Source organism: Poecilia formosa, unplaced genomic scaffold (assembly GCF_000485575.1).
Source record: "Poecilia formosa unplaced genomic scaffold, Poecilia_formosa-5.1.2 Scaffold40, whole genome shotgun sequence".
NCBI classification, from domain to species: Eukaryota; Metazoa; Chordata; class Actinopteri; order Cyprinodontiformes; family Poeciliidae; genus Poecilia; species Poecilia formosa.
The window spans coordinates 1,626,200-1,639,668 of NW_006799979.1; the positions used below are offsets into that span (position 1 = coordinate 1,626,200).

At 37.7% G+C, this 13,469-nt stretch overlaps 1 protein-coding gene across 1 annotated transcript; it reads left to right on the forward strand.

Annotated features, from left to right (window-relative positions):
- Nucleotides 1-7,509: 7,509 nt before the first annotated feature.
- Nucleotides 7,510-11,908, forward strand: vip (vasoactive intestinal peptide). The gene is made up of 6 exons (XM_007551131.2): nucleotides 7,510-7,657; nucleotides 8,417-8,521; nucleotides 8,805-8,909; nucleotides 10,095-10,217; nucleotides 10,424-10,535; nucleotides 11,090-11,908. Coding segments are annotated over exons 1-6 (456 nt in total). The 5' UTR covers nucleotides 7,510-7,655; the 3' UTR covers nucleotides 11,099-11,908.
- The last annotated feature ends 1,561 nt before the right edge of the window (nucleotides 11,909-13,469 follow it).

Here is a 13,469-nt window from a genome sequence, read left to right on the forward strand (position 1 = left end):
AAGCTGTGCCTTTCTATAATTTTTACCGGCTCGGTCCAGGCACCCTTATGAACGTTTTCTGGAACTGCCACTGAAATAGTAAGGAATTCAGCAGATATTCATGCTAACCATTCAAAATGAATAAATAAATAAAAATTCTAGTCTCTGTTTCCAGTGTAGCAAAACAGTACATAACTTTAGTTACTACTAGAAGTAATAATAGCCTTTATGTGCGCATATGTCTTGGTTTAGCTGGGAAATACATTTTTACAGAGTAAAACTAGTCCATGCAACAAGAATCCTGTACAACTTCAATGCTTTTTGGAATTTTGAATTAGAATTTCAGATTAATTCGAGGTTTTGACTAGTTACTGGGGGTTTAAGTGCCAAACTCTGGGCACCTCACAGGAGGAAGGTGGAATCGATTCCACAAGACAACTACGCTGTGCAACACTCACCCGTTTTTTTATGATAGTCAGAGAGCCTTAAGACACTTTTCTATACAGTTCCACTTCTTTTTCCATCATCCCCTTTGTATAGGTAGCCTGTGTGGGTGCAAAGGTAAAAACAAAAGAAACAAAGAAGTAATAATAAAAAACACAGTCAGCTCAGCATTAAGGCATCAAGGTTTCTGGGTATTTACTGTAAGTGTGTGCTCACTTCCAAGACAGTAAGAACAAAGACCATCCTTCCTCTGTCTCCAAGTTCTGTCTGCGTTGCAAAGTGATGACACAAACCAGACAATTCGAAGAAATTAAAGGTACAAAAAAAAAGTTCTTAGTGAACAGTAGGTGTCCCCACAGGGTTTCTGGCTCTTTTAGTCACAGGTGTTGCATTTACTGCCAGGACTAGCAACAGCATGTGGTGTTGATGTAGTTCGCAAGAAGTAAGCATGTGGGACATCTTGATTTTGACAAACTGTAGTCACTTGTGGCTGTTTCTGGCCACCATTTCTGCAGACATTAAATCATCTGCACTGGTTTTGTTGATGGTGAGATTTCAGCAGACACAGTTACCTCTTTACCTCTAACATATGTGGAATTATGCACAAATGCTTATCGGTCAGCTTATTTTCTTGTAAGATCAGGTTTTTTTAAATAATAACACTTGTTTCCTCTTTCTCTTTCCTTGTTTAAGGACTGTAACTTTTAACATTCGAAACGATGGAACAGTCCTTTTTACTAAGTGATAATAGCCATCAGTCACAGAGTCATGTAGTTTTCCCATCGATGTAAATAATCTAGTTATTAAACTCATAAACTGATTACATTTGTTTACATGTCTGGTAAGAATGAGTAAAAACCCAGAGAAAAAATAATAATCAAGTGTTTCATTAGCATAATCTCATTCCAAAAACCTTTAGAGCAATCTAGCCTCTCATTCAAGAACAGACGTTACATTTAAAACTACTTGTTTTTAACAAAACTACCAGGATTCATAGCTGTTACTATGCAAATACTATTGTAAATTTGTCCAACTTTCTTTGCTTTATGTAAAATTTCCCAACATTTCAGAGAAGAATCCTGGACCTTTCCATTTTTCACGTCCTCTTTAGCTCATCCAAAGTCTGTGGTCCTGTCTTAGCTGAGATAGCAATGGAACAGGATTCGTTTTGTGTCTGTGAGCTATTTGTGTGTTCATTTAACCGTATGTTTTGAATCCTTAATCTATAATCTTGACAAATTACTATACATTCTAGTTTTCGGTGAGTTTTCATTATGTAGTTCACTGGAGATACAGACCCACAACACCACAGATGTAATAGTGAGCATGAGGAGTTTTTTTTTTTTTTTTCCCCACAGTTTTGCTTCTTTCGAACATTTTATGTATTGCTCAGGCTGTCGATCTGGACTGGTAATTTTTTTTGTTTTCTTGTAGCCATTTCCCAACATGAAGAACGGCACAAAACTGCATCATCTCTGATGTGGAAATGAATGGGTCACATTCTATTTACACCAAAGGAAAACATGAAGCCACAGATTACTGCTAAAAAAGCTCTTACAATAAAAACATTTTTTCAAGTGTAATATTTACATTTTTTATTTGTTTAGCAATATTTCCACGGCAACAACAATTATTACTATTTACATAAAAATCATATAAGATCATGTGGGATTTTTTTCTGAATAAATTCCCACGAAAGACATATTGACATTTAATATCTTTTTTACGAATCAGATGCTACTGCAATAAAAATGACGTTATTAGGACTTTTTACACTTATTTTGTACAAATAAAACCATCTGGAAATAAAGAACCACAATATGTTAAGCATTTACCTTTCAGGTTCAATATTTAGCACTCGATCCACTGAGACTCGTATTTGACTCCGCAACGATAATAATAGATATAAACTGCTTTATAAGACTTATATATTTTCTCAAACCAAATTATTTAAAACTAATTACACTCTGCATTAACCCCGTAGCTAATCAGTGTTCCTGGATGCGAGGATGAAGTCATTTGCTGTGCTCAGTGGACAACACAGTGTGCAAGAAGTACGGAGCAGGGAGAGGCTGAACTTAAGACAAAAATCTGAGTAAGACCGGTTTATTTGAACTCTCTGAGTGAGAGCCACCATCTTACAAAATTTTAAAGGCGCCGTGGTTTCTGGCAGCCAAAGTGAACGACCCGCTGTTTGTGCTGAACTAACAAAGAGCCCCGACTGTGTTGTCCTGAGCGTGCACACAGTCGAGATGGTCTGATTCACGTCCATAGGAACGTTTTCCTCTGTGCATTCCGTCAACATCAACGTAATGCGGCTGACATTTCCTCCATCAGCTTCCCTTTCCTGCTGGGATCTGTCTCCAGTCACTGCTGTCAATTAGAGCAGCTCCTTCTCCCTTGGACTTCTGCGTAATCCACTTTTTCTATGAACTGATCACATTAAGGTTTACGTAGTGCCATCATGGCTGCGAAGAGGTGGTTGTGGTGGAGGAGGAGGTCGTCTGCTGACTGGAAGGATATATACATAAATATATAAGAGATATAAATCTCTGTGCAGTGGTAAATAGGATTTGTAGTCATTATCAGGTGCATAACCACAAATGTGAATCGAAATCAATCCTGCTCCTTGGAAAATGTGCGTAAAACAATATTATTTGTTTTTGCTGCAGGGAGCAAAATTTAATGCAGCTGTGTTGTGCTCTGGAAACCAAACACCACTGATGATTTTTTTTTATTAGCACAAATGCAACGTTGCCTTTCTTATAACTGCAAAACCATTTAAAGCTGCTATCAATCATGTTCGTGATTATTTGTACACCGTTGCTTTGTGAAATTATACACAGATAATAATTGATCTTCTGTATTTGACAGTGTTTGCAGTAACTTATACATAACCGGTTTTAATGTAGAAACTTTTTAAGCTGTTCGATCATACGTCCTTTGAAAATGTTTCTGTACGGGGAGAAGGGATGTGGAACAACATCGGTTTTCTAACGTGGTCATGTTTTATTACCAGTAGTTATCCATCAGCTCGTGACTCTGAGGTTTTTCAGTCCCTGAGAGAATTCTTTGCCTCCAAACGAAAACTGTCGCTTAAATACAGTGAAGTGTAAAACTAAAATATTGAAAATATCTGAGCAATTTCATCTTAAATTATGTTGTTAGCTTTTTTTTTTTTGTCCACTTATAACTTGGGTGGAGTTGAAAGGGGAGCTTCAGATGTAAGTAAATGTTTCTATCCATTTCTTCAGGTCATCTTCCCAAGCTGAAAAATGAAAGTTATGCAATAAACACACAACCACAGACATCCAGTATGGTCTTCTCTTCTTCACATCGTGCAAGCCAATCCATCTATAGATCGCTGGCCTTGAGGCTGCCAGATTATACAGCTGTGAGTGCAAAACAAGAGGGGAATAAGTTAGAACTTTCATCTGAGCAATAGGATGAGAGCACGATCCCATTCAGTGCATCAGATACAAGCAAGTTTTTTGTGGACCATCTTACTGTGTACACCAGATTCTTCTGTTTAATGTACTTTTCAGATCAGACGGACTCTGGAAGAACATGCTATTTGTCCTCTCTGTGCACTTTCGTTTTGAATCAATTCACAACGTCTCACTCGTCCGGCAGTCCCACATTATCCCTCATGATTGTTATGGATTATATTTTTTCCCCAAGCCTGATCAGAATGTAATATTGGTGGCTCGACTTCAGGCCCTCTTTCTTTGTGGCCACTTTTCAGCTGATCTGCAGGAGTCTAGATCTCAAAGGAAGGATGATCTCAGAGGGGCTTGTGATCTTGTTGTCCATTTTAAAAAGTAGCTGATCGCTTGTTTACAGTGAAAACAGTTGATCTGGAAAACAAGAAGGCAGATCAAAGCTGACAGGAGTAAAGTGGAGATAGTGACCGCACTAACTCACCTGTCTAGAACGATACATGAAACATTAACCAACATATTTGATGTGCATTGATGATTCGAAATGTTGTGTTTGTTTCTAGTTTCTCAATTGGTGACTGCATGTTGTTTTTGTGACTTTTTATTTTTGTGTTTTTATGCTGTAAAGTACTTTTAACTGCCTTGTTGCTGAAATGTGCGATACAAACTTGATTGATTGATTGATTGATTGATTGATTGATTGATTGATTGATTGATTGATTGATTGATTGATTGTACTATACAATAGTTTGCTATAGCAAAGATGTAGGTGATCATGTTTTTCCTGATGTTTTCCTGTTTTACTATTATTCTTTTCATTCTTCAGTTCATTACTACATATTATCTTTTATTGTCTAAAATAAATTATACTTGCGATACATGCTCATTTTGTCCCTCTAATTCTCTCTCTTTACCGTTCTTGTTCTTTTGTTGTTGTTGTTTTGGGGTTATTTTTCTTTGTTTTGTTTTTAATCCATGGAAGAAAGTTGATATCATAATTGTTAAAACTATTTCCGTGCTTGTTGAGCCATATGTTTTGGATCACTCCCCCTTTGCTGCTGTCCTTTAACAATATGTCCCGTACCATCTGTGAGTGGTGGTAAGATAAAAGGGACTTTTGTGTAAGCGTATACTGTCATATTCATACCCAAAGGAAACAAAAACCCATGGATCACTCAAAATAAAGCTGCAGTTTTTCCACATTTCTACTTTGTTACATCAAGAGTCTCTCTTTATCCTCTGTATCTCGCATGTTTCAGCCTATCATTTTCATTTTTATTTTTCCACTGCAGCGATTCAAGATAAATGGTTCATACTCATTCGGATGGCTGGAAAGACGAAAAGAAGGACGGACGGACGGACGGACGGACGGATGGATGGATGGATGGATGGAAGGATGGACGGACGGCAGGACGTGCGGATGAGGCGCCAGCTGACGTCATGGCTCTTTCACTGTGCTGTTCCAGCAAAACAAACCGGGCACATCGAGAACACTGTGGGTGGACTCAGAAACAATTCAGCGCAGCGTGGCGGTTCTTTCGTAAAAGCCCCCAAACAACCTGAAAAAAATGAAATAAAAAATTACAAAAAAAACAGCATCAGTGTCTTTGGGTGTAAAATACTTAGCTGCGTTTATCAGCGGTGGTAATTTCAAAGATTTCCAGAGCCCATTTTGCTTTGTGAATAAATGAATGGATGGAGCGGGCAAGGAGAGAGGACTGGAGGATTTTGTTGACATTGTTGATGAGTGAAGTATTTATGTTTTGAAGAGGCAAGAAGATGACAAAGAAATAATTTATTCCTAATAGTGTGTCTGATTATTTAAGCTCCAAATTTTTTTTAATTGATTAAATCATCTCCTCCATTGACAGGTTTTTGATTTTTCAGAAGATGCTCCTTTGTTCTTCTGAAGACTTCTGGATCCTTCTAATATACACTGAAATACAACGATTAGAACAAATACTACATTCTGAAGAATGAATGTTTCAGTGCATTCGATCTGATACTGTGATGATATTAAACAGGTGAAACCACAAAACATCTTAGTTCAGAGCAAACCTGAACTGGATTTAAGCCATAATAATAAAGGATCTTTGTGTGCTTTGATGAACTCTAATGATTTTGGTATTTTGACTTTCAATTAAAAAAAAATACTACTATATGAAAACAAAATTGTTTTTTTTAAGTGTCCTTGGAGTAAAACAGAAATATTACACAAAAAAATGTACAAAGTGTCAGTGTTTCTATTCTTACTTTTTAAGAATTTATCCAGTACACAAGATTATAACTACACAATTACAGTTTTCGGATTTTATCCGTCTTTGTCAGATTTCTGTCAGGGAGTTCCAATCCAATGTCAATGTCAAATTTATTTATAAAGCACTTTTAACCCAGTTAAAGCTACACCAATGTGCTGTGCAACAGTCTATAAATACACTATTTCTTATAAAAGACAACAATCAAGAATTAACTCACAACTATTACAATCAATCGCGATGATTTAAATGACATAGAATAAAATAAATAAATTCAGACACAAGGAAGTCAGAATAAGTTCCTCCAGAATAACTTCAAAGAATACAAAGCTTGACAAACCCACAGAACTACACATTATGGCAAAGTAAACAGACAACACTGAGGACCAGAGAAAGATACCGCCAAAAAAGTAATAGTGGTGCAACCAGGATGATCTGACAAGGCTCAATGTAGTCTAGTGGTATTAACACAGGGGAGGGTGGTTACTGGACAAAGAACAGCTGAGATGATTAGCAAATAAATAGAATTTGTGATTGGAGCAGGAAATGTTGGTACTGAAGGGTATGACTTAAGCTCAACAGTAGGAAACATGAAACTGTCGCTCCTAAATGACGACCATCCTGTCATCTCGTACTGCTGAAGTGTTTTTGTGGAGACAGTCAAACCTCCAGCCTTCCTATATCACCGGATCTGAACGAGATGGCCTGTTGTTCCAGCCACTGCACTGGAGATGCAAAAGCCACCACTGACCTGGACAATCACCTCTACCAGAATGATTTCATTTTAGCTTGGCGTTTCATACCATCATTTCCCATAAACACTATCCCCACCAGTCTCTGACTTGCACATTTTCTGACTTAGAATTCTGAGTCATGTGGAAGAAACGTCTCCAACATCGTTTTGAGAACTGGGGTCTCTCAAGGTTGTGCGTTCGGTTCGGTGCCATTCATAATGTTAACGTGACAGGGACACGGGTTCTTAATCAAGTGGAGAAGACAATGAAACGACCAGTCAAGAGGAGGTAAGGACATTGTTGCCCCCCAAAAAACCCCTAAATGTCCAGAGCTGCTTGCATCCTGTGATCCAAGCATCCAGGACAGAGAGAAATGAGCTGCGACTTCAAAATGTAGGTTGAAGTCGCAGCTCATTTTAACCTTCGGGGAGTTTAGGAGGGGGGTTTTAATCTGGTGAGTCAACCCGAAGAATAAGTTAATTTCTCCTCGCAACTAATTGGAAAATACACACTCAGAGTAAAACTTCCGACAGACCTCTGCACATGGCCTCTTCGGTTCCGACCGTGAGCAAGACCGATGACGGAAGCGGCCATCCTTTGACGTCTCCTGCTGCCGCTGATGGGGCTCACGTCCCCCCACCTCCCTCCTGCAAGCCAGATACATCCAGGTGTATAAAACGGGGACAGAACCGACGGCGAACAGGAACAGGCAGACAGAGGCAGACTGGGTCAGCAGTTTGGAGCTACAAGCAGCTGTATAGGATCAAGAGAAGAACCGACGATCGCAACTTTCCGCAGAGCAAATGTAAGATTCTTTTATTTTATTTATTTATTTTTATTTTTTTCTAGGAAATGTTTGGGCTTCTGTTTCAGAATTTGGGTGAAGTTTTCTAAGTAGTAACTTGTTGCGTATGACTTCAAACACAATGCTTTTTATGGAGTTAGCAGAATCTCGACATTACTTCATACAGGCAATAGACGGACATTTGTCCGCTTTCCTATCACATGAGCTCGCTGTTGTCAGTGCCATGCGTAATTACGCATTGAATTTTGGACGATTTCTAAGTTTATATAAAGATTTGTGGTAATCTTGAAGGTTGGCGTGTGATCAGTAATCTCACCTACCAAAAGATTAAGCTTAAAATGAGAAATTTTTCTCTTTCATAAAATCTGGACTTTATCTTTGCGCAACAAAAAGACGCACGCACGGTCGAATTAAATCTCGACCATTCCAGCGTTCCGTAGGACATTTTGGGGGTAAAGTCGGAGCATTTGAATCAGAAACTTGGTTTTAAAAAAAATAACTCGTCAGATTTTACCGTTCAGCATTGTAGTGTGTGGTTTACAGCTCTTCATGGCACCGTGCGTAATTACGCATGAGATACCCTGAGTTTCATACCGCTTTTCAAATTAAAAGGATTCACAGATCTGTTGTTCGAGGAGTAAAAAAAAAAACTTCTCCAATTGTGTGTGTCTGTGTGAAATTAAAAATGTAATTTAGAAGAAAAAATATTTTTTTTATTTAAAAAAAAATGGAATAACATGCCTCCATTTCCTTCCTTAGGTGTAAAGCGATGGTACAACGGACCGGCCCCCACCTGCTTCTCCTAATAGCCCTGTGCAGTGTGTTATACTCCCGGACTCTGAGTCTGCCGTACACATCCACGAGGTGAGCGCAGACCTCCAGCATCAGAGCTGAGTGCGTCTCGGACGAGATCTCAAACACGTGATTCAGGATCATTCGACTTTAATTCATCTCAGATAATCAGACCGTCTCCTAAAACAATTGTACTTTGCGCATTTGCATTTCCTCAGAGTACAGTTGCCCTTTGCATCATATTTAGCACAATTACAGGTCAGACTGATGCGCGTCTGTTTCACAATAAACAGATGTTCGGATGGAGCCAGTCTGAGCGCCTTCTGATGTGACCCGCCCTGTAATTGTTTTGCAGACCGACGAGACATGCAGACGGTTTGTTCACCAGTGGATACAGCAAACTCCTGGGGCAGCTGTCGGCGAGGAGGTACCTGGAGTCTCTGATCGGGAAGCGCGTCAGGTAGGCGTCACACATTTTGGACACGAGAGTGAATATTATTGCATCGTGAAATATACATATAAAAAAATAAATTAGGAATGGTCTTGTAATGTAAATTAAACAGAAAAAACAATATTCCAACTTAGCTCACAATGAATTTCTATAATCTTGGATTTTAAAAAGCATTTTAAAAAATGCAAGAGCTAATAAAAGAAAGCCAACAAACCAACAATTACCGCTTCCTTAGGTCTACAAATTCAAAAAATGTGTGGGGACTGTAAGTGTAGATATATTTTATTTTACCCATCATGTCTCAAAACACATTTATTATCTTGTCAGTTGCTCTGGGGAGAAAAAACAAACAAACAATGCATCTAAGAGGAACTGTTATGTGACAGAAATAATAATCAATAACTTTGAAAATCTTCTTTATCTTTGTATTTTCACAGAAATATACGAGCATAATATGAAGAGTTTTAAAGTTACAAACACAACTTTTAATAATTATTTCATTCCTGCACAGAAAATAAGATGTGAATGTGTCCTGGTAACTCTGCTGTTTTTATTATGTGAGCAAAATTTGAAGTTTAATATTTCACAAAATGAACAAAGTTTTTTATTTTTTATTTTTTTATTTTTTATTTTGAGTATGTAACAATTGTAAATTGTTGAAGTCCCTTTAACCCTTTTTTTGAAGAATAAAGTGGTTGTTTCCCCTCTGTACAGTGGAAAAGCTACATATAAAAGTAATGGGAAAAAGAGACATCTAATTAATCACATTTTCTTTTTCAATTTACTGTGTTTATTTTCATAATTAATATAAATATTTTTTCAGTTTTTGTTCTGAAGAGATTATTTCCACTCCCATTATTTCATTTTCTTTATAAAATTGGTTAGACAACAAAAAAAAGTTTAACTTTCTGACAGGAACAAGAAAAAAACAGCAACAGTTTATTTCACTGATCGTTCAAGAGGACCAAGTGGCATTTGAAATGAAAAGAACTGACCTGCTCCATGATGCGTTTTGCAATTGGTTAAACATTTCTAAAGGTTAATTTATGCCATGGAAGCTCTCTGTTGCATGTGTCCGATACACCCTGGGAGAACTCAAACACACACACAGACACAGACACATGCACACACCCGACCTTGCCTGTGCACAGAAATCTGCCGCGCTCTGAACTTTGACCTCCCCCTTCTGTTCAGTGATGACCTGATGGAGCCGGCGAAGCGCCACACAGACGCCATCTTCACAGACAACTACAGCCGCTTCCGGAAACAGATGGCGGTCAAGGAGTACCTGAACTCTCTCCTAACGGGAAAGAGAAGGTGGGACTCCCAAAGCCTCTCGTAGTCACACTAGATTTTAACACTGTAGAATCTGGAAAAAAAAACAAAAAGCAAAAAAAAAAACGAAGTAAATAAATATCACAAGCGTTTTCTGTCGGCATGAATTTTATATTTCCCGTTCGTGTTTTTTTGCATGTAAAAAGAGACTCTCGTGTGACTTTTCCTCTCTTGTTAAACACAAACAGCCTAGAAGATCCTGGAACCAGCGAAGCGGAAGAGTCCAGGGATGAACCCACCTCTTTCCAGGAGCGCTACAATAACATCAACGTAGACCACCTCCTAAACAACTTTCAGCTGGTGAGTATCTTCACGTCTTCTAAGTATCTCTTAAGCTTTGACCGAAGATATGTAAAAATACCCAATTCCACCCAATCCTTGCCTGGAAATGTGGCAAACCTTACCTAAATTCAGAAGCAACAAATGTGGCTCAGACTGATCCACAGCATATTTTTTTGTCTTACGTTAGATATCGAGTTGAATAAAAATATTATCCGTTAACACGGATAAGTTTTCTTTTGCATCATACATTAATAGTCATTCATTGGTAAAGGCAACATAGTGGATTTTTACTTCTGTTAAAACAGTTTATATATGACAGGTACGTGCCATTTGAAAACTTTCCCCAATATAGGTATTTTTCAGGTTGCCTAACAAAATGGTGCACAATCTACCCTGTAGTTCGACTGTAAATCCCACTAGAAATACTTATAAAATCCAGATGCTTCATGGTGTCTGTCCTGCTTTTAATTACTTTAGTAAACATAGGTAACTGCTTAACGCTACACGTCTGAAAAATTATTGATTTTCTGTTTGTTTCGAATCGGTAACCTTGTCCTTTTTCTCATTTGCAGCCACTTTGAGGAGGGGTCCACGTTGGAATGAATACCTCATCTCATCTTATAAAAATGCTATTTACAAAGCAAACAAACAAAAAAGAAATAAACACATTTAAAAATAAAAATGCACACACATGGTATTCGATGCAAAGGACATTCACAACGGGATCGGTGTGGCTATTTATCTATCCATCTACCCAGTACATGTTTACACTGTATGTATTCAGATCATGGTAACGGTTAAAGATTCTACAGGCAGCACTGAGTAACGTGTGTCTCTGTGTGTGTGTGTGTGTGTGGTGTGTGGGTGTGTGTGTGAGCGCGCGCAGGTTTGATTGGTCAGAAATGCTACGAGAAGAGTTTATTTAAAACAGGGGCCACTTTTATCTGTTTTCAGATTTCGTTCTTTTTCCCAAAAGTTTCTCACATTGGCGTCAATTTTTTTTTTCCTTTCGAAGACGAACATCCCGATTTCCAAAGACGATTCTCAAACTGCGTGACGTCTTAAGGAATCCTCACAGATTTACATTTGGAGACAATCTGCTAGAGTCCATTTGATTTTCAGTGGCATGCATCTCCATAAGCTTTTATTTTTCTTTTCTTTTGAAGAATACATAGACATCACAAATTTTGCTATTATGTTGAACTTGTTGCATTTCCTGTTTTTGTCTTAATGTCTACAAAAAATGGTGTTTAAATTGGAAAGTTCAGAAACAAAAACAGATTTTGCTCCAAATTCTGGCCTGATTTATTGACTTAACTCGTAAACGTAAATGCTTTTGGAATATTAATTGTAGATTTTAACTTTTGGCAAAGCAACTAGGAACTTTGTTTTTTTTAAAAAAAAACATTTCCTAGCTAAATAGTTGGTTGTTCAATCAACATCATTTTGAAAGTTGTGTAATTGGTGTACCTCTGTGTTTGCATTAGACCTGTAGCACACAACTCTGTCATTAAAATGTGCGTTTATAATTATTAAATGACTTTAATTACAAGCCAATCATGTTCTGTAAGATCTTCCAGTTTGTCAGCTGCAAAGGGACTTCCATTGATTTCTGCATATTGAGAATTTCATAGTATAACGAAAAATCTGCCATTTTCTGTTGTCTTTGCATGTTAAATGATATAAATTGTAACAATGGGCTCCGTTCATTTCTAGTGGTGTTTTCTGGAATGATTGTGGGGCGTTTTCATCGAGTCTGTAAGCGAGTCTTAGGTTGTGAATGAAGGAGGCTGCAAGGCAAAAGGACGAAACTTGGAAAGGACACAGATGCATATAATCACTTTATACTATTCAACATATAGAGCAAAGAGGTTTTCATAGTGCGTGGAACCGCCTTTGGCACATATAATGACGAGGACACGTGTGACCAAATAAAAGATGTTGGTTTATTTTTCAAAGCTGAGTCGTTTTGTCTGGCTGTGACTGTTTGATGCCAACAATTTTGTCATTTTTATTTATTGACATTTTGGGCGGGGGGGGGGGGGGTTTACCCCCCAAAAAATTTAATACCAGACTTAAAAAAAATAAAAAATAAAATAAATAAATAAATAATAATAATAATAAACTTTGAAGAAAATGGACAAACCTTCAGATGAGCTAGAGCAGATTATCATGACCCAAAGGTCATCTGTCCTGACCTTTTTCTGTGATGTCACTCAGAGGACGACATCACTTTGGGATTGACATGTACAATTATATTTTATTTCTCCTCTCTGCAGTCTGTTGACTAACATCAAATCCACTGGCAATTATATAAAAAAATCTTAGCTTTGTAGTATCAAAGTTTGCCAACAGACAAGTTTTTGTGATTTGATGTAAATATGCACCTAGGATATAAATAAAGCAACAATGGCAAATATAATAATAATTACCTGTTAAAAAAAAACATTAAGTTACAACTGAACACATAATTTGTCTATAAAAAGTTTTTTTTGTTTTTTGTTTTTTTTTTAAAGAGTCTGTCATATGAAAATCACCTCATGAAACCCTTTATTTAATTGGTTTAATTGAGGGACATGTGAAAGACCAAGCAGCTGATCACTTGCCTGAACTCTGAAAGGAAAAATAAGTCTGAAAAGAAAACACAAAGAAACTGGAGTGTGTAAAGCAGCAGGGAGAACGAGTTCACTTCAGCACCACGGACAGAGACAGCTAACCGCCTGCCAAATTAAACCTAAAACAAAAAGTGACCATGTTTCAGTTTCTGACCTCCTGCTCTGGTTGGAAACATTTTCACGTTTTCTCGTCTTTTTGTCTTTGAAACGGAGAGCAGACAGGGAGGAAGTTCTATAAACAGAGCCCGATTATATGACAGTTCTAATTAGCCACAGAGTCTCAACACTTCCTTGCTTTGAGGGAAAGGTTAAAGCAGTGCACTCTCTGGGTATTATG

Excerpts from the sequence above, each read along its gene's own strand:
- vip (XM_007551131.2), top strand. Across the intron at positions 8,522-8,804 it reads CTGCCGTACACATCCACGAG|ACCGACGAGACATGCAGACG; the intron begins GTGAGCGCAGAC and ends ATTGTTTTGCAG. Across the intron at positions 10,218-10,423 it reads CTCCTAACGGGAAAGAGAAG|CCTAGAAGATCCTGGAACCA; the intron begins GTGGGACTCCCA and ends AAACACAAACAG.